The sequence below is a fragment of the Anas platyrhynchos genome, chromosome 16 (genome assembly GCF_047663525.1).
Source record: "Anas platyrhynchos isolate ZD024472 breed Pekin duck chromosome 16, IASCAAS_PekinDuck_T2T, whole genome shotgun sequence".
NCBI classification, from domain to species: Eukaryota; Metazoa; Chordata; class Aves; order Anseriformes; family Anatidae; genus Anas; species Anas platyrhynchos.
Genome location: NC_092602.1, coordinates 11,332,960 through 11,354,041, shown reverse-complemented (window position 1 = coordinate 11,354,041; position 21,082 = coordinate 11,332,960). Strand labels below are relative to the sequence as shown.

General features: G+C 41.8%; 1 protein-coding gene and 1 long non-coding RNA gene across 6 annotated transcripts in view; one reads left to right on the top strand and one right to left on the bottom strand.

The window, feature by feature from the left end:
- The window catches only part of LOC101801322 (uncharacterized), a 33,630-nt gene that overhangs the window by 3,217 nt on the left and 9,331 nt on the right, over positions 1-21,082 (bottom strand). For 2 of the 5 annotated variants that reach the window (XM_038187260.2, XM_038187264.2), the window contains exons 2-6: positions 11,740-12,734; positions 5,555-5,606; positions 5,352-5,454; positions 3,905-4,068; positions 450-695 (exon numbers count right to left, since the gene is read on the bottom strand). In XM_038187260.2, coding sequence (XP_038043188.2) covers positions 450-695; positions 3,905-4,068; positions 5,352-5,454; positions 5,555-5,606; positions 11,740-12,734 — 1,560 coding nt within the window. Of the gene's footprint in view, positions 1-449; positions 696-3,904; positions 4,069-5,351; positions 5,455-5,554; positions 5,607-11,739; positions 12,735-16,380; positions 16,683-19,819; positions 19,953-21,082 lie in introns of those variants that run through there. The other 3 variants (XM_038187261.2, XM_038187262.2, XM_072024225.1) reach the window with 3 other exon arrangements.
- LOC106016648 (uncharacterized) lies at positions 2,964-19,827 on the top strand. Its single transcript, XR_001189484.5, has 3 exons — positions 2,964-3,071; positions 15,361-15,487; positions 17,284-19,827. It is a non-coding gene; the product is annotated as an uncharacterized lncRNA (long non-coding RNA).

Genomic DNA, 21,082 nt, shown 5'->3' with positions numbered 1-21,082 from the left:
AAATTCCTTCTTAAGATAGAGGTAATATGCTTTCTTTTGCAAAAACGTATGTTATTACCCTAAAAAAAAAGAATATCCTCTGTTAACTTTGTAACAAGTGCTGTTTGCTGATAACCATCAGTGAGACCTACATATCCCTCCCACACCTATAGCCTTCTTGTTATGCAATAGTAATATGTCAAAATTAATTTAAAGTATAACCATGAAAAAGGGAATATGTCGGAAAATTCAATGAATGCAGATTTTTAGCACTTCAGGAAAGCTTGAATAAATTACAATATGGTTAGGCAAAAGAGTTTCCCATGCACCAAGCAAGATGGGCTGAAAAGTGTGTTGCGTTTACAGGTTGGAGAGGCAAAGCAGTAAGGCCAGGAGAAAATGTGGCCCACCAGCAAGCAGATAGGGCACAAAAGCTGACCACCCCATACTCCTCTCCTAGCAAGACTTACACTGTTGTCAACCAGCTTTGTGAAGGGACTATTGGTGGTCCAGCTACACCATTTTTTCTGTAACTGTGGTAATGGAGCCAGGAAATCATGGAAAGTGCGGGCACTCCACGTGCGTTGTCTGGGGTAATGATTTTCCATCTGAATGTTTCCCTTCTCAACCGTGTCTGCTCCTGTAGCCATTGGATTAGAAGTCAGCCAGTCAGATACAGAGGCTGGGCTTGTGACACTTCTTTTTAGGTTTTTGTCCTGAAAATAGTAAGTAAAGATCATTTACAAAACCTGTTGTCAAAAGGTTTTAAAAACACTTTAAAAATAGGCCTTTAGTGCAAGTGAGTGATTTCTTCAGTGGCTCTTTTCCCAGGACAAGACACAGGAATACAATTTCTGTTCATTTCTCTTCCAGCATGCTGTGTGGGATTCACTGGCTTACTGGACAGCAGTTTTACTTTGTTTCTTCAGTTTCAGGTTTTACACTGAACTGTGAAATTTCAGTCATATAAGAAACAAAATCCTACCACTAACTGCATATATCAAATACCTAAAGCTTCATTACACCGAAGATATCTGACAGATTACAGTACTAAACTTCACAGTGCAAAACATAATTCTTCCACTCTGCTAGGCTCTTGGTAGGCTCCAGATGTGTTTTGTCAAACAGAACTCCAAGGGGGGGATGAGGCCCACTGGAAGAAATCCAGAAGAAAGCAACAAGAGACTCAGAATGTCTAAAAAATGCATGATTCAGGAGGAAAGACTAAATTAAGTGGTGCTCTTCAGTCTGAGTTAGGGAAGAATTAAGAGAATACAAAGAATTAAAACAAAGAGAAAGGCAGTAATCTGTTCTCAATGTCTGTGGTGAGTGGAACAAGAGACATAAGGCCCAGAGTAGAGCCAATTTCACATAAGAAATGTTTTTTCAGGTGGAAAACAGGTTTTAGCAGGAGAATAAGAAAGATGTCTAGACAGGTGTAAAATTGGCATCATCAGGAGCTGAGCACATGAAATCATTCTCACCAACTCTGCATATGAGCAGAATTGCTCTGTTGAATTGACCTGTTGCTCATAGAAGCCTCCTGTTCCACAACTCTATATGTATTTTTAATTTTCAGCTGTGTTAATATGACTGTCATGAGAAGAATGCGACATTCACATTCCCAGAGTTTATGAAGTCCTTAAAGAGGCTCTGAAATAAATCCCACCATGTCCTGGATTTAAAAGTCCTGAGAGACCAAAAGCTTGTCATTTGTTGTTTCTGATAAACAGAATCTCCTAAGTTTCTACAAATCAAAGAAACTATTCAGTTACAATGTCATATTGGAAAAGGATGGGCAGAGACAAGGAATGAGCTTCTCTGTAGGAAGCTGGCAGAGGGTGTATTCAGGCTCTGGATAAATTTGTTTCAATATTGAGCTCTTAGTCTCAGATTTGATTAAAGTAAGAAACTTTATTTATACATTTATAATCCAGCTGTCTTCTACTCAGAAGCCTTTTCAGGCTGTCTAAGGGTTTATTATTTTGATGGTTTTGAGACAGATGTACTGGGAGCAACTGTCGAGATGAATAATGTATTTTCTAGATTTCTGAAAATCTTTTAGGAAAAAAAAATGTGATTCTTAAACATCCATGTAAAGACTGTTAGTCTTTACTCAAACCTGTTCATCTGGAACTTGTCTGAATAGAAGTAACAGGTCATAGGTGTAAATCAGCCTAAGGCTGAGTGATGACTTAAACCAAAAAGGACTTAGAAATCCATGACCCTCCTGGAGACACCGTGTTCCTCAGAAGCCACCTGAAAGACACTGGTTCCTCTTGCATCATCAGCCCTGCCCTCCATTTCCTCACAGTAGTCCCCAAAACAGAGAGGTGTGGTTGTTGTCTCAGGTGTTACCTTCTGACAGGAGACTGATTTCATCAAATGGATTTTAAAAGCTAAAAAGCAAAAGCCCATTTATGACTGGTGCCTGCCTAGCAAAGCTGAGGATCACTCTTACTGAAAGGCATAAAATCAAGAGGCCACCATTCCTCAGTAAAAAGATTTGGACTTTTTTTTTGTTTAAATTAAAAGTCTTTGCCGTTTGCTTTGTCTAGATGAGCATTCTGGGTGAGATGAATCTGAAGACATTATTTACTGTGCTGTACAGGCTCAGCATTTCACTGGTCTTTTCACATGCAGCCCTGCCAAGAGAGCAGCTAGGCCCCAGCAGGTAACTCATGGAGTTACACAGCCCTCAAACACTGTGTACCTACCCTCTGCAGGGCTCAAAGACAAAAATCAGAAGCTGGATGGCCAGATTCATCATACACCTTAGAATACACACCTAGAAATGTAACTATGAACATAAATCATCTTTATGTCTAACATTTAGTAACCTAAGTAGACTTAAGATAACACTTAAGTGCAGGTGTGCAAATCATCTGCTGGGCTCAATTTCCACCCCAATTAGAGAGGATAGTTTTCAGCTGTGCTGAAAAAGCCAGTGCTTTTTTAAAGGTGGCATTCACTCTCCTTGTTTTTTGTTTTTTTTTTGTTTGTTTGGGTTTTGATCCTCTGGAGCTTTGGTTGAGAGCGCTGTAAAAAACGGATATCACTGAGAAGGAGCAACATCCTGAGATAATATTGTGGTAAATCAATTTAATTCTGTGCATTATGTTCAGTTAGAGTTGCTGTAACACTATATTCCATGTGTGTATATAGACATACATCCTCTTCTGGCTCGCTCGTAGAAGGCATGGTATAAAAGAAATGTTTTGCTGTAAGTGTGCTCTTCATCCTGACTAAAGCAGGGGAAAGAGGAAGGGAAATGGGTTTCCTCTCTGTCTAGAAGCTGTATTTGTAAGTGGCTGCCACCAGGTGAAGCTCTCTCCACTGGAAAGAAGGAGCAAGGAGTGCCGGGGTTCAAGGGTGTCTCGAGTGCCAATACAGTTCATGTGCCCTTCTCCTCAGAAGGTAATGTACTTGGGCAAGGGAAGGCACTGGATTTTTTTTTTTTTTTCCTTTTTTTGTGTGTGTGTGTTAATCAGCATGGTTGGCTGGAGGGGAAGCTTTACTGTATGATTTGCACTGATGTGGGAAAATTCTGACCAGCCTGACCCCCTGGATGACATACTAATCAAGTGTGGGGATACTGGCTGCTTTTGTTCCATAAACTGTGACAGTATTGTATGGACTGGTCCTACAGCCCGCTGGCAAACCATTGCATTGTCACCTATTAGATCCAATGTAGACTTCTGAATTTGATCCTATCTAAGCTGGGAAGATTCTGGCTTTTGAGGGATCACAGCCCACATAAGTTCAAAGCAGCTCAGTCTGATGGTCAGGAGTACTGCCTGGTTAGATCACTACCATTCCTGCAAGCTAGGCAGGAACTGTTAAGTGAAGGAACACGACAAATGCTTTTCAAGAAGGACATCCTGTGGCTTGCTGGGCTTCTAGAGATGCCCAAGAGCATTCCTACCTGTATTCTGTAGGTGGTAAAGCTCAGCCCACTGGCTCCAGGTCCAGCAGAAATAATAAACACTTCATCGCTTCCTGTCTCAGTAGTCACTGCGGAGGTGGAAGAGGGCACATCTGGGTCAGTATCCTGAGGAGACCGTTCTATGCTGCCTTCACAGGAAGTGACTGAGGAAAAGAAAATCCATAAAGACTGCTTGGGAGAGTCCAAAACATCTGTTCCCAACTCATCCATTATAATCCCTCTTCCCTCACCTTTCCCTCTCCCCAGAGAAGCTAGACCAACATCTGCCTGTTGCACCAGTCAGAATAAAATACAAGCCAAGAGTTTGCTCTCCTGAAACTGCAAGCCTTTAAAAACAAAACAAAAGGTGGTGGGTGAGGGGAAGAAAGAAACACCCTTGGGTCTGCTGTCTAATAAAGCCAGACCCAAACTGAAATCCCTCATACTAAACGCATAAGCTTTTTCTGCAGATCAGAAACTTGAAGAGTTTCTTAACTCATTCTTTATTTGTTGTTACTCATTCCTATTAATAGTGAGCTTTGATTTTGTTACAAGTGCTTACAAATCCTTTTTGCTTGAGCCGTGGTGATGCTGCTCCCTCAGGCAGCTGTACGTTCCAGCCATTGCCATAGGTGTATGTGCGTGTTTGCATCCCCAAGGTCTGTACTTTAGGTCCAGGCCCGGAGAGCTCTGGCTTCTGGCCATAACCTTCTTAACGACTTTTGGCAGAACAGAATTAGCTTTTTAGGAAGGTATCCATATGAGAGCTGTGTATAAAAGTTGATGGTTTAGTGGAAAACTGATGGTGTGTGGCAGTGCACCGTGAAGTGGCTCCTTGTTGGCCTTTGACCAAAAGGTTTGCTGACAGGATTAATGTGTTGTGACTCAAGATTTCAACAAGTGACAATATCTGCAGCTTGGCTGGAGGACTCCCTGTTCTTGTTCTGGAAACACACTGTGAGGTAAATATCGTTTAAAGCAGTCTCATCCATAATGCCCTGCAGAAAAATTTAGCTCCAGGAGTCCAAGTTGTTCAAAGCCAACGAAAGCACTGTAAAACTCATCCTTATCCAGACAAAGTTAGATGCAGGGCAGATGAGTCTTCCACAATTCGTGGATGATTATAAGCTCTGGTTGTAGCAGCCTGAAGCAGACAGATTAGTGTTGCTAACACAGTGTCCCTGCAATGCTCTGTGCTATGACAGCTTCTGCTGGCAGTGTCCTGGAGCTGTGCCTGTGTGTGCTCCTTGCCAGGAGAATTGCCCTACCAGTGAGGGGGGGAGAGCAGCAAGGGATATTCCCACAACAAAGCCTTTCTGCTGTGAAGTGGCTCTCCAGCTGTGCCTGGGCGAGACGGGGAGGAGGATGGCAAGGAAGGAATGGTCTGATTAGCAGGCCAAGGCCTACAGGGTGCCCTGACCCACCCCTGCCGGTGTGCCGCGCTTACCCGCCTGCTCCCGGCTGACAGAGTGGTTGTTGTTTTCATTCTCCCGACTTGGCACCACAAGCTGGAGCTCATTGATATCAACGGCGGAGTTCTGGATCCCATTCTACAACTCAGAACATGCCCCAGTAAACATCGTCAGATAAACAGTGCAACAGCCAATATGAAAGAGAGAAACAGAAATTGCTGAAGCCATTAGCACTAACCTCCTGGTCACTGCATGCGTTGGATGAGCTCCTTTTGGGGCACGTTCTCTGCCTGAAAAGGAGAGACAGCAACAACAACAAGAAGCCCACAAGTGAGTTAAACCCAGAGAAGGGAAGCTGTCAGCGGTGCTTGTCCTGCAAGGGTGGCCTAGCAGGTTACGAGCTGTCCGGCCTGCAGGAGCATCCAAAACACTCACCAAGGCTCAAGGCCTGTAGGCCAGGGTAAAAACTGATATGCTCGTGTAGTGGAAAGTCAGCTGAAGAAGAGAAGGATCTGTCTTCTTCCCATGATCACCACAAAACAGAGAGACGAACAGAGTTCAGATCTCTTTAAAGTCCTACTAGCCTTCCCCCCACAGGCTGTTCTTTCATGTCAGAAACTAAATCGCAGAACCGAAATCCTTCCTTTGGTCTGAGCAATGACATTGTTCTTATCCTGTTATACAGAGTATTTCATCTGTGTAGTCGGTATTGCATGCTGGATTATATTTAGCAAGCAGAGAACATCAAATGTTCATCTGTATGACCATTTTATTAATGGAAACTGCTATGGCAGATGGTTACCAGCTAAATATGCCTGTTGGGATGAGGGGAAACAAAATCATGTTCTTAACAATTTTTTTTTTTTTTTTTTTAAGTTTTACTAAATCTGACATTCTGAAACATCTAGTGTTATTTACATCTTACTCATCCAAAATGTAAACATGTCATGAAGAAAGGCTGAACATGATCATGACTGAAGCAAGTATATTTTATTTTGGTGTACGGCAGTTCTTCATGGGACAGTGCAGAAACACACAGCAGTGTTAATATATGATGTGACCTATGTTACTATTTTTCCCTACTAGCTATGCTGTTGGGTGGCATATTTCCTCTTGCTGGCTTCCATGCAAGGTTTGTGGTGGTGTCTTTTAAATGATGTGCTGAAGTCAAGATTGCAAGTTTTCAGGCATCATTTCATTATTGCTTCTCTCTAAGACCTGGGGGCTCAGACGACACCTGATGAGTCTGGCCAGGAGTCAGCGTGTGCTCCATCTCAGGCATAAGGTTTCATTCCTTCACCATATCATTGGAACTCTTAAAAAAAAAAAAAGGCTTATTGAAAGTGAAACAATGGAGGGGGAGGGAAAAAAAAAAAAGTATGGTGTCCCCCCAGTACTATTCCTAATGAATATGGAGGAAACTACAGAAAGAGGAGAGCAAGTTTGCACTTCTGACTTTAATTCAGAAGGACTCCAGATGGATAGTTGTTACTCCAGGAAGCAAGATCACATCAGCTGCCACATGGGCTTTGCCACGGTATGCAGGGCTGCTTCAACTCAGTGGTTGGGGAGAGGGAGCAGCAAGAGATTTCTAAGAAGTGGTGTTTCCTAATTGGAGGATTAAGATCAAGCCAAGCAGGAAATGCTCTTGAGTAGAACATGCATATGTAAATATTCCCCCCACACATACACATGCACACACACACCAGAAGTTCTTATTAGCCAGCAGAACCACTTAAGCAGGCAGGATTGAGTAAAACATGACCCAAAATAATGAATTAGCATAGTGGACAAGGCATCCAGATAGATAGCGTAAGAACTGTGCAATTTCCTGCTTTTTCCATATTACATTTATATTTTCTTCTCTTACCATATCCCTACTCTTTCCTGCCAAAGCCCATTTACTCAAATCTCAGAATCATAAATATTCTTGTTTCAAATAACTGATGTGTTACAAACATTTATTGAAATATTCCCACCTAAGGATTGAAGACCAAAAAGGGAATGTTCTCTTTTAAGAAAAATAAATAAATTAGCACACATTTCTTCCACACTGAACACCAGGCCTTGTCTACCAGACTTGTTGGTAAACTGGATGGTCTCACTTCCGAGTTTATTTGACCTCTTAATGTGACAGACAAGATACTCAAATCCTTGGAAACATGACTGGAAATGTGTTTCTCTGAGTCCTATATACAGATGTCCCACTTATAAGATATTCATATTCTCTGGGACAAAGCTAAAAAGATGAAATATCCATTATAAAAGTCTCAGCAGCTGATAGTTGATAAACTAGGATAAACAGTGCAAGTTTTGCACTAAGAAATGTCAATACCTTACACAGATCTGGTTCTTTTCCATTTTTTATAAATGTGTTTTACAATATTTAGCAGGCACCATAGCTACCTTGAAAGCCACACTGCAGTTTGGCAGAATGAACCAGAGGGACAGTAAGGTGTTGCCAGTTTTCCAGAAAATATCAGTTTTCTGTGCAAGGACAGTAGAAGAAGGGAGAATAGGAGAGGGAAGAGTCCTGTTCCTCCTGAGATTTAAATTAGGATAGTAAAGTGTAACTGGTTGAAATATCCCCTGTTTAATTTCTTCCCTTATCATGCTTTGGGTATTGAGTGTCTTATTTCCACCGAACAGTTTGATTTACTGTCAAGAACTAATGCACACCAAGGCTAAGGATTTCCAGATTTGGCCAACAAAAAGTTCTGGTGGAAACTTGAGATTTTTTTCTTTTTATTCAGAGCTACAGCTAAAGTGCTTGGAGAGATGCTCTAATTCGCAGGACTTGGGCCCTTGGTCTTTCTTTACTTCTCTCTCCAGATGCACTGCACCTCCCATGGCATGCTGCAGTGCCTGGCCACCAAGTAGATCTGTGATCAGTGCATAGCTCACACATATAAAATACCCAATGTGCCATTTTCCATCACTTAAAAGAAGGTGCATTTTTTAAAAAGTTGCTTAAACCTTCCCAAGTAAGGCAAAAATTTAAGTCTGTTGAAAGCTTTGTGAAAATTGCCCTGTGTTCCCTAGTAGGCAGTTCCTTCTATGTCTAGTTACATTTCTAACTAAACTAGCCTCTTGTAGAGAGACAGGAGCAGGGGACACAGCTACAAACAGGCAGGTAGGGGTTTCTGGGTTCTGCTTAGCATGAGAATGGCAGAGAAAAGCCCTGGTTTTAGCCCAGAAGTGACTAGGATCCTCTAGGAGAGTGTCATAGGAGGAAGAAGTTCCACCCCCAGGTGAAGATCAGGCTGCAGGCAGGGCAGCTTGCATGGAGTGAAATGGCAGCACATAACAACTTGATGAAATAGCTGTACGTGTAGACGGGTTGTAATTGGAAACAGGTCACTGGCAGGCTATGCAGATGTAATATGCAGTTACAATCCATGGATTGCAACCATTGAGCAAAAGTCTGGCTGCACTGGACAGGATTAAAATTAAATAAGGTGGATGTGTCTCTTGTTTTGGGGGCTTGGGAAAGAAAATAAAAAATACCCCATTGCTTGAGTCAGGCCTCATGGCCAAAAGTAATTAGAATTATTGGCCAACTAACAACTGAAGCTTTCATTTCCTCCCCAAACAGCAAACAAAAGCTGCAGTGTGGCAGAGACTTGGAGTTTCCCCAGAGAGCTTTGCCCTGGCTGAATGCAATGAGCCTGAGCAGACTCTGCTGACGACTTGGTGCATTGGACTGGCAGTAGGTGCCAAGCCTGGCCTGGGCCATTTCTAACCCTGGCAAAGCTAACCCCCTGCTACTTTTAGCTGAGCAAGAGCAGCAGATAGAAATGGCAGAATCGCAGCTAAATGCCAATGTGGTACCAGAGGAGCAAGCAGAGCACGAAGAGAAGTGAAAGGCAAGTTTACAGGGCCAAGAGCTTGAGGGTCACTCTTGGCATCTCCTTTGCAATGGCATATTCCAGCCAGGGCCAGCATTGTCATGCCTCAGAGAGCTGGTCGCATTTCTGAATGTGCTGTGTTATTAAAGCATCTTCACTTCTTCCCTCACCCCACCCCTTGCAGTCTTGACATTTTTGGCAATGAGGACAAGCTATGGCTAAAACACTTCTGACACCTGATTTCAAGCCCCTACTTAGGGCAAGAAGCATAAAATAGAGCTTGGTGGTCTCAAACTAAAAGCAGGTTAGATGTGCTTAATGGTCTCTGCAGTCTTATTCTAAGCTTTGTTTAAAAAAAAAAAAAAAAAAAAAAAACACAAAAAAAAAAACCTACACAGCTGGAAAGTGTAGGCGAGCTCCAACCAGTGCCAGTGGTGCTGGGGCCAGAGACAAATATCCTTAAAGCAGTTAGGGCAGGAAAGAGGGAAAAAGAATTTTCCAGTGCAGCCTAAGTGACGTGCTCGGCACAGGTCATGGCATTGTTTCCACACCACAGATCTCACAGGGTTTAAGTCTAGCAAGAAATAAAAGTATATTGTAATCAAGGCCTCCCTGAAATAGCGTGCAGGGAACATAGGCAGCTGGCATAGCAAAGAGCCTTTCAGAAGACTAAAGGACTAGGGATAGTTCTCTCTATATACAGCCAATATCTGACAGATATATTTTCCTTTTTTTTTTCTTGGCAAGATGTTCTCAGTGACCAGAACATATAACTTTTTTTTTTTTTTTTGGGAGGGGGGGTTGTATTAAGTTTTCTCTGTTGGTCAACTATAGAATATTACCATGTTTTGTAAATATCTGAGAAGCAAAAAGCCAAATTGTACACTACTGCCAGTGGAATCTCACATTGCTGGTGTACTTTGGTTTGAATAATACTCAGCTTCATGGATAGCTGCAGTGAAATTAAATAGGGAAAATGGAGCAAGAACAGCCTACTCGACATGTGTATTAGCAAGACTGCTGCCATAGCAAAGGCAGCATGTTTCTGCTGCTTTTGAAGTTTGGCAAGGGTATAAAAATGAAGTATTTAGTATCTGGAAGACATTTTCCACCAGACGTTTTCCTTTAGAGCTAGCAAAAAAAAAAAATTGTGGTCTAAATTAGTATTCTGCAAGCTCTTTAAAAAGGAAAAAGGTTAGTTAGATGTAACACATGCAAGTTTAACTCTTGCAACTATGAAAAACCCAGACCCTGAAAGCAAGAATTTCTATATACAGCAAGGGAGATTATATTTAAGCTCCACCACCTTGCCCACATTTTCTCATTCTCAGTACAGTGGTGGCCTATATTTTGTATTTATTCAGCACAGCTAGAAATGCAGCCTCCAAAAGGACAAGGAAAACAAATTACCTTTATCAAACCAACCTCAGCTACTAGGAGTTGCTGGGCCATCCTGAGAACTTTTGTGTTGGAGGATCCAAAACACTTTAGGTAGAGGATACAGGAAGAGGGGACAGACCAGTTGAATGCTGTCACTGTGAAACAAATGCTATTACTAATGCTCAGGCACTCCAGCAGAGCCCTACAAGGGGCAGTATTTGTTTCAGTTTGCCTGATGCTTCCATTGCAGTCAAAATATTTGAAAAATACTGTTTGTTTTGACAAAAACCTGGGGAGCTTGTGCTTTGCTTTGAATTTGTTGGAAGGAGGAACAAAAAGAAAAAAAAAAAAAAAAAGCAATGTTTTTACAGAAATGTTTTCACTAGAGTTAGTAAGAAAAATGCAAACGTGCTGGGGGGTGGAGAAGCTTTCTCCTGATAGATATATCAGGAGAAAACAAATAAAAACAACTGACTGCAGAGGAATGTTTTCATCACTGGCTGGTTTTAGCTGTTTAACTGGTTAGCATCAGGACCTGGAAACCAGCTGCCCAAGCTTCAGCTCACTTGGCCAAGTCATTCCAGATGACCTCTGTGGACAGGCACAGATACCACAGCACATTGTGTGGCTCTTCCCCTAGCAGTGACCGGGATGTGTAGGTGACTGCTTACCTCCTGAGGTGCATTAGAATTTCAAAGTCTGAGTCGCTTGAATAAAATTTGCTTCCAATTGGAAAATGCTAGTTAATGTAGGTAACCACATGTTAATTCCAAGTGGTAGTATTTTAGCTGCTATTTTCTGCAAGGTGTTAATGTGCAGTGCTCAGCCTGCTTGGGATACTCAGGAAAAGGTGATCTCTCTGTTCTGCATTTGTCCCCAGTGCAGCCAGTGTTCCAAAACTGAGAAACAAGTTTCAAAAGCAAATAATGACCAAGGAAGTCCTCACTCTCCAGGTGTTTCTGCAGGAAAATAAAATAGATTGGAGGCAGTGGAGCTGTAGATCTAGGAAACAAAACTGTGGAGCATGTGGCAGGAATAGAATCTGACTTTGATTTCCTCTATAGCTACACACTACTGTACTTAAAGGACAGTAAGCATTAGAAGAGCAAAGGAAATGTATATTTGTTTTCTGATCTTTCTCGTCATGCACAGATAATGTCACATGCTTCAAAGGCTCAGACATGCATCATCTTACCTGCAAGCTATGCAGAGGGCAGAGAGCAAAGCCAGTGCAAAGAAGACAGTCCCTGTTAAAACTGCCATCATCATCATGTTTTCATTTCTTTCTTGCCTCACAGCGTCTACAGTGTTGGGTTCAGTGATGTTCTTGTATTCAAAGAGCATTGCAAAGCCTCGGCCCCGGTCAGTGGTGGTAATTAGCTCCATGATAACCTCAACCATTTCCAGAGATGAACCAAAGACCATGGTTTTGTTTAAAGGTGAATTTGGTCCACAGAAGCGAGAGGAAAATGTGATGAGATCAGAGACATACAATACATCATGGGGACAGACATCCACTGCTGACTGTGGGCTGGAAGAGATTTCCACTGGCAGTACCGTTGTGGGGAGAGTCCAGCTCTCTCCCAAAACTTCATCTCTCTCACTAGCAGCTAGGCGGGCAAGCAAAGTTTTGCCTTTCAAATCTTCCTCTGTTTCTCGGTCACTGGTATTTTGTCTCTGCATCGTGGCACCACTCGCCACAGAGAATGGCAGTTCTTCTGTTTGGGTCTTGGTGATCGCTTTGGGTTTCTTCATCTGTTTAGACTGGTTTTCTTCAGATGCTTGTTTGGCTTCATCTTTCTTTGAGGCAGCTCCTGGAAATTGTTCCAGGTGACCAGAAAGTTCTTTTGACTGATCTCCTGTGCTGCTCAGATTCTGAGCCACCTTCGACATCCAGGTCTGGAGAGAGGATTCAGTGGTATGGAGAGTGAAGTCCGGGTTTTCCTGAGGAGGGGATGTGTCCTTACTTTCCGTTACAGCAGGGGCTGAAAAACCATCCCAGGGGGGCGGAGTTTCGCTAGAGCTTTCAAAAATGTCAAAGTCAAAAATTTCCAAGATGAGATGGGTTCTCATGGGAATGAAAAATTGCCAAACACAGTGCGTCCCTGGGTAGTAGTTGTTTGGAAAACCTGGAGACAAAATCAGGCCTCTTTCCATTGATTCCACCACCGCACCACAGGAATAATATACCTGGGAAATTAAACAAATAAGCTTACATCTTGCCAGAGACAATATACAGGATGCAGCCTGCTAGACCTGCTGAAGGTCCTATCCTTCCCCTTTAGCAACTGGTATAAGATAGCCTCAAGAAGTGGAAATTCATTAAGCTTGTAAAAGTCTACCTTCTACTTTCACATTTAGAACATTAATCTCTAATATGGACAGCCATTCTTAAAGACCATGCAAGTATATATTGAATGATCAACCTCTGCAGAAATGTAATCTAGATGAGTAATTAATTTCTATTCCTCTTTTTCTGTTACTGATCATAATAGCATCAATTTCTGCTTTTGACTAAGAGGTGTTCCCAGGTTATTGATTACTGAATACATTACTTGATGACATACAATTTTTTCACCACACAAAAGTGTCATCCTAAATGGCTTGTTGTGTGTTAAAAATCTTAAGAAGCTAAAGAAAAACTGTGTCATCACAGTATCTTGAACTCTGTGTTATTTTCATTACAAAACAATTTTTTCAAATGTAAAAAGGCCCTTGCAGTGACGATTAAGCATGATTCATGCAACCAACTCATCTTCTGTTTCAAAGACATTGTCTTATTTACTTCAATAAGCAGTAAAATCTAGGTGGTTTTGATTGGGTAAATTGTCCTTTAAATGCAAAGCCTCTCAAAATAGTGATGGCAGATATCAGCTCTCACTAGTAAACTAGCAATCAACATGCATTTTGCGTAACAGTGATAGTCCCATGTGAAATTTGTTATTTCTTCTTTCTCCATAAATAGTCTTCACGGTCCAAATAGGAAGAAATCCACAAATAGTTGTGCTACCTACCATTTTCCTTGTTCTCTAAAGGTGTATGAGGCTGTTTTCCCCATATCATATTTACATTGACCTTCTCCTAAAGATGCTCTCAGAGCCTTTTTTCAAAATTCTTTCATAAATTTGGAGAGCGGAGAGCCCTTTCTCTGCCTTGGGCGATTGTTTTTGAAAAGGAGAAATAATAAGGCAGAGGTACTTAGGTCACAAGCCCCATCTAGGAGCATGTGTTTACTAGCATTAATTGGAAAAGAAAGGGAAGGCTTTGGGGGTTTGTTTTTCTTTTTTATTATTATTATTGGAAATGATTTGTCGTCTTGGTCTGTTATCTATTTAAACACAAAGGAAGTTTGGCAGTAGAACAAACAAAGCTTATGAAGTCCATATAAAGCCACAAAGATCAAAATACTCAATTTTTTTCTCTTGCTCCTTCCCTTTGTCCCATATTGAAATGGAAAGAAAAAAAATTGCAATGCCGAATGGTAAAAGCCCTTAAGTGAAAACAAAAAGCCAGACCTGTTCTGCAAGGCATAAACTTTGTTTTCCAGCAGGTGCTTTTCATATTCAGTGTAATTCCAGGGTAGGTGTCAGGGTGGCAATAAAAAAGGACCAAAACAGCAAAGTGGGTAGAAATTGTTTTCCGTACTACAGATTGAAATCCAATCTTTGACTTTTAAAAGTGTCACTTAAATCAAAGGTTATACTAATTATAGTGGAATAAACTACGGGCTTCTAATTTAAGGCACCTGGACTATGGCTTGAAGTCTCAAGTGGAGAAGAAACCATATTCATGCACCCAGATCATATTATTTTCTGTGAATGCTTTAGGTGTCCCACAGCATGTAATGCCAAAATAGGTAAAGAGAAATTTAGAGATCTTTCCTCTAGGAGGTAATTTGTTGTTTTTCTGATCTAAATTAGTTAATTCATGGTAAAAAATCCAGCCAAAAACAGAACAACTTTGTCAATTTAGGAGGATACGAATCCTAACATTTAGTTTCATTTCCTAATTTACTTTGGAATTACAGATACATTTACTGTTGTTTTGGGGATTTTACTGAAAACTAGCTGATTTCCAGTGATTATACCCTTTCTTCTGTTAGGGAGAGGGTTACTCCTATGCTAGGAAGAATCATAGAATCATAGAATATCCTGAGTTGGAAGGGACCCTTAAGGATCATCAAGTCCAACTCTTGACACCGCACAGGTCTACCCAAAAGTTCAGACCATGTGACTAAGCGCACAGTCCAATCTCTTCTTAAATTCAGTCAGGCTCGGTGCAGTGACCACTTCCCTGGGGAGCCTGTTCCAGTGTGCAACCACCCTCTCTGTGAAGAACTTCCTCCTGATGTCAAGCCTAAATTTCCCCTGCCTCAGCTTAACCCCGTTCCCGTGGGTCCTGTCGCTGGTGTTAATGGAGAAAAGGTCTCCTGCCTCTCGACACCCCCTTACGAGGAAGTTGTAGACTGCGATGAGGTCTCCCCTCAGCCTCCTCTTCTCCAGGCTGAACAGGCCCAGGGCTTCTCTGTGATTTCCTTCTCTCCTGGAGTATCTGTGCAGACATGCCTTTGTTCTCCGTCTCTTGAGCTCACTCTTAAATATTTGTATACCAAGAACTAACAAATAATGCCTAACTTTTCATTTAAAAGAAGTACCCAGTTTTGGAGCCAGAATGTGCATCAGAACTGCTGCTATTGAAAGGTACTCCTGGCTGTAGGAGGATTACACATAGGCTCAAACTTCCTAAATTAGCAGTGATTGAGGGTTGAGATTTTATTTTGAGAAATATGTGAACTGACCTAGTTGTCTTTTTTCAGATACTGAGAAGGCAGTTGGAAGCATTCACAGCCCCACCTCTACTACCAGAAGATTTTGTTAACACCCAAAAGTAGCAGCCATCAGCTCAGTGGATCTTGTGTGATTAATCACTGAAGTGTTGAATGGGTAAGTGCTTTCTTATAAATCCCTCGCCCCCACTCTCAAGAGACGTTCATATTCCTGCCTTCATTTTCACTTGAATCTGTCATCATTTGGAGACTCTGTGTATGTCCATGGAGCCTCAGGTTCAGGCTCAGATGTTTTTTGTTCGCCTGCAAGACACGTGGCTGCCAGTCAGCAGCAATATTTAGCTTACTCCCAACCGGTACCCTGTGTCCACAGACCTAAGGACGGTGGATTTGTGCAACACATGCATTCCAGAAATATGGTTGAAAGGTCATGGCAATAGGGCAATATTTCATTTATTATGGCTTGGAAGACTGAAAACCTTCAAGATTTGTTTGGAGAACAGGAAAAAAATAATACACAAGGGACAGCAAATGCAAGACAGATCTGGGGGGGGGGAGGAAGAGAGGAGGGAGGATTTCTGATGAGTTTATAATCCACGACTGAATTACTGACAAAACTGTTTAGTCCATTTACATCATCCATTATGAAGGCTGAATTTCATCAATTAGACGCAGATGTTCCCTTCCTCAGCAAGTTATAAATTCACAAGCTTTTGACAGAGGCATGCAAAAAATTTGGCACATTTTTAATCTTTGCAAATGATAGGTTGTTTTTTTAAAAAGCAACAGTTGATATATGCCTACCCCAATTAGACCAATTATGAAAAGGGTGGGGATTTATTTTTCCTTTTTTTTTTTTTTTTAATCTGTTCAGAAGATAAGCTCCTGAGTGTGTTGATGAGAGGCACATCAAACTCACGTGGGTTCAGAAGGGACCTCTTCAGAGGAATAAGTTTTTTTGGAAGGCAGCAAGGGTTGCAGTTTTCAAGCATACAAAGGAGTGTGATTGGCAGTGGTTAATGTACTGATACATGAAATACAGTGGCTTACCAGAGGAAATCTTAAAGTGTGGATAGGTGATTACCAGGCAGGAGGGTCTTGCAAGAAGCCACGAATATGGCAGCTTGCCCACAAGAGCTCTTCAGTGATGGGTACCAGCCTCTGCACAAACCACTAGAAGCAGGCAGGGCTCAGTTTTTCAAGCTTCTCTGGCCTGCCTCCAAGAGAGGAATGCTTCAGGCATGAGGTGGTGGTGGGAGCCCAGAGAGAATGTGGGGAGGCTGCTGTTACATGTAGCTGGTAGGAGAAGGTGACACGGCCGTGCAGTTCAGCTTGTAAAGACATATGCCCTGCTGAAGAGGAGACAAAGTGATGCAAGGTCCTGGTTAGGGAAACCCTCAGCCGATTTGTGTTCATAGCTTTCATTGAAGCCCTGAGTGCAGTAGTGATACATTTTCTTCATTCATGTTAATGCTGGTTATGAGGAGCTGCTGTTCACAGCATCCTGGAGGATGCTGTCCTGCCTGCATAGTCCCAAAGACTGTTTATTTTTGAAGTGTTTATCTCAAAGAAGGGGAAAGAGGACGTCCTGTCTTGATGTTTGTTATTTGTGAGCACAGTCTCAGATTCTCTGGCTTGAGACCTGTCTAGTGTAGTTTTTCTTTTACAACATACCCAAGAAATATCAAGTTATCTTGGTGCGTACACAGAGTCAGAGTGAAAGCCTCAGCAGACCAAACTGGAGAAATACAGTGGAACCACTAAATTTCTAAGACATCCTCAAGGGCAAGGATGCACACTTGATAGAGATACCCAGTTTCAGGTGTGTGGGGAGAAGATCATAACCCACTTCTCCCTCATTCATGCATTATGCACATCTCAGCTTCTGTGTATTTCTCACATGTATTTCCAGTTTTAGGCATACTTAAAAATGTCACTTTCACTTCTTTTTAGAAATGCCAGAGAAGGAATAATCAACTACATTTCAAGCTGACTGAACTTTTAAGAGCTGCCGCATTTATTAGTGTCTTCAAGAACAGACGTGTATTATCTCCTTATCCAAGTTAAAGGGCTTTTAGGTCTTTGCTTGAAGGCTGTACTAGAAAAAATTAATATTAGAGTAATGAGTGAAGATGAGGATAGAACTTGTTTATGCAGACCTTAGGCCCTTAAAGAAGATCACTCTGAAGTCAAAATGCATGGTTATGATCCTGTGCTTGTGACCACAAGATTCTTTTATGTTTTGTCCTTTTCTGTAAAGTATACCCACTAAGTAGATGATACATAACTGATTGTGTTTTTTTTGTTTGGTTGGTTGGTTTTTGTTTGCTCGTTTGTTTGTTTTTGGGGGGAGAGTAAAAAGAGAACCTTTCTCCAGGTAGATTTTTTGCTTTTATAAAACAGAGTCCTCTAGCTCCCCCCGCTAAGGCTGCTTAGTAGCCTTATGTTGTCAGCCTACAGCTGACTGTACACCAAACATAGAGATACGCAATTAGATTTTGGACAGAAATGGACACGGTCTTAGAATACAAGACTGTTCAGTCTAGATAACTAAATTTAGCCATCTGAACTCACCATAGTATTGGTGGGGTGAAAATCCAGGAAGCTTTATTTAGGATCCATCACCCCTTCAAAATTAAAAACATACAGTGTGCACACATGTGTGTACATGTGTGTTTCTTTCAAAGAGTTGGCAATGTTTTTAGACTACCTCATCAGTTCTTTCACATTTTATTCTGCCCCAGGGACCTCTTTAAAACACTGGCTCAACCAATCTTTGCAATTGCTCTTAACATGCAGAGCTAGGTATGGTATCTCAGTTACTTGCCCCTCCAAGCACAAGAGGTTCATTCTGAGTTAAAGATCACTTGGATACTTGAACAGAGCCAACCACCCGGAATGAAATAGGAAGTGGCCTGAACTTTCATCCAGAGCAGAAAGAAAATGATTGAACTTAGGGCTTTAAAAAGGAGAAGGAAAAAAAAAAAAAGAAAGAAAAAAAAAGGGAAAGAGATCATTCCCCACTCCTAGCTTAAGGGCGGGGGAACAAAATATGGACAAGTATTTATTTGCTGACGTGGTTGGAAGGAACTAGCTGCAAAGCTACCAGAAATACAATTCTTGTGGTTCCCAGAGGAAGGACCAAGTTCTCCTCTCACAGTATTTCCAAGTTACAGAAGTCTGAGCTTTTTGGATGCTCATCAAATACAGGATCTAAGGAAAGACTATCCCAAGAGTAAGATCTTAAACTAACAGACTGAAGTTTTATAAGTGACCACATTTACTTCACTAGCTGACTGATCTAGAGATCAAAGATGTTATAAATCTATAAATCTGTTTCCAAGTGGAGGACAAAGTTAATTGGAGGTTTTATAAAATTAGCACTCTACTTAATTTTGTATTTTCAGCTCATCATTAAAGGCTTATTTTCTTTCATTAGAATGAACTAGATACAACAGCAGCACCTCAACTTATTTTTCCACCTGGCAGTACAGGAGTTCCTGGAACTGCCTTGGAATCACCATTTTCCCCTCTGCCAAATTGCCTTTGCTGTTCAAAGCATGAGACAGCAGCAAAAGGAAAATCTCTCGTCCTGTATTATGGCAACTCTTCAAGCATCTCTGGATGCTTGGAAATAGCATGCCTAGCAGCAGTAGATCAGGACATGGGATTGACAGAGCATAAAAAAATTGCTGGTAGCTTGCTTGAATATAATGAGAGAGTTGTCCCTGTCTCCTTTTTCCAGTCCTCAACAGTGACTTTTTTTTTTTAGAATGATCCCTCAAAGAGTTCTCAATTTGGAGTGTATTCTGTCTGCTGAGGGGTCATCTTCTCTCCCTCCCAGTAGCTGTATCCTGACACCAATCCATACACCAGCACACATAGTCTGTATTCTTGCCTTGTGCCCTGAGGAAATTCACGTAAATGAGCATTGAACAGGCCTCAATTGTAGGACCCCAAATCCAGGCTGAGCATACATTTGCTTTTAATACATTTAATACAGAGCAGTTGCACTCCTGTTTTTAAACAAGGGTCTAATATTTCTTGAAGTGAGTGCAACCTGCTGGATTTAAGCAAAATCAAAACTACATTTTTTAACAGATGCTCTGTTATTTCAGTAGTGGGTAACAGCAGTTCCACCACATGATTGTGATTATGGATGTGACATTTCCACTCTGCAAATCCCATTTCCAGGAAAGAACCCAACTCATCTTATATTACTACTTGGCACATATCAGACTGTTTTACAGGGCCCTGTTTTCATGCCTATCAACAAGTTTTCTACTGTTCTTAATGGCTGACAGGACATTTGAAGATTACCAACATGCAGGTAGGAAGGGGAGGGGACTACGAAGGCCTGTAGCTGCAGGAGACAAGGAAAATAAAGTTTTTTCTAGAAGAGTAGAGGAGGGAAGCAGGAATTCACTGTAGCAATTAGAGCAAAATGCAAAGTCTGAATGAGACTTAGGACATGGAGGCCCAAATGTACCTCAGACTGTAGGCATGCTATTTTCTCTTATTCTTCCCATATGTGACTTTGCTGCAGCTGAGCCCTGAAAATCTGCAAAAGATTGCTTGGAAGGTGCTGCTTTATTTCACAGGAGAACAGACAACCTTCTCCTCAATCTGTGGGGAGGGGAAAAAAAAAAAAAAAGCAAGGATGTTAATGTTTGCATAGCCTTGGAAAGAGGCAACTAGTCTTTGTCAGGATGGAAAGAGAAAGATGGGACTCAGGACATCCTCACCTGCTCCTAGGTCAGAGTGGCCAACTTCTGGTGCCTGCTTGTAGATGCAGCATTTCCTACAGCAGCATGCCAAACCTTTAGGCAGGCCATTGCCACAACAAATCTCTGTGAATCAAAGCAGCTGCAGAAGTGGCAGGAGAAGGTCAGCAATCTCATTAGGGGCAGGAGGCCCAGGCCCGCCAGCCACAGCAAGGTCCCAGCTTCACAGCTGCAGCATATTTTGATACCTGGCCTCCAGCAGATTGCATAACTGTGCCATGAGGTCACCATCCTTCCTACTTGATCCTCTCTGAGAACAGGAGGTGGGGAAAAGGAAAATCAAAAAAAAAAAAAAAAAACAAAACACGGGCACTCAGGCAACCACCAGACACAGCAACACACTCCAGTTTCTGTGGAGAACAACAGACCTCCTCATTTAACTCCAGAGATGCAAGGCCTTTTTCTGCTTACAAAAAAATGCTTGTTCACAGAGACACAAACAAGGGCTGTTTTCTGAACAATCACCCATGGAACAGTGCAGCTTTCCATAGCATGATCAGCAGTATACGCAGTCTGTGCATATATTGTAACTTGACATTTTGTACTTGCTTTCAGAGCAACCAGAGAAAAGTCAAGTTGATGCTCTCCTTCTTTTGAGAGGTTTTCAGGTGAGAAGCAAAAGCAGTTTATCCTTATTAGGCCGGAGATGCCAGCCTTCACTGGAGTTAGGTACAATGGGCAGAAGTTTCTGCAGACATCTTGAAGACCTCCTATTTAAGGCAATGAATAAAGATCACCCAGCTGTGGTCCTTGCCTCCCTTTAGACACAAAAGGCAGAGACATTTCTTGCAGAGGGAAATTCATGGTCTTAACAGCCCTCTCAAAGAATATCTCCCCTCTCAACTAACGTGGGGACTTTAAAAGACTTACTGGCCAACTCAGTTTTCTAACACTTCCTAGGTGAAACCTGCTAGAATACTTTCAGGATACAGAAAAGATAACAAAAATGATTCTTGATTTTTTTCCCA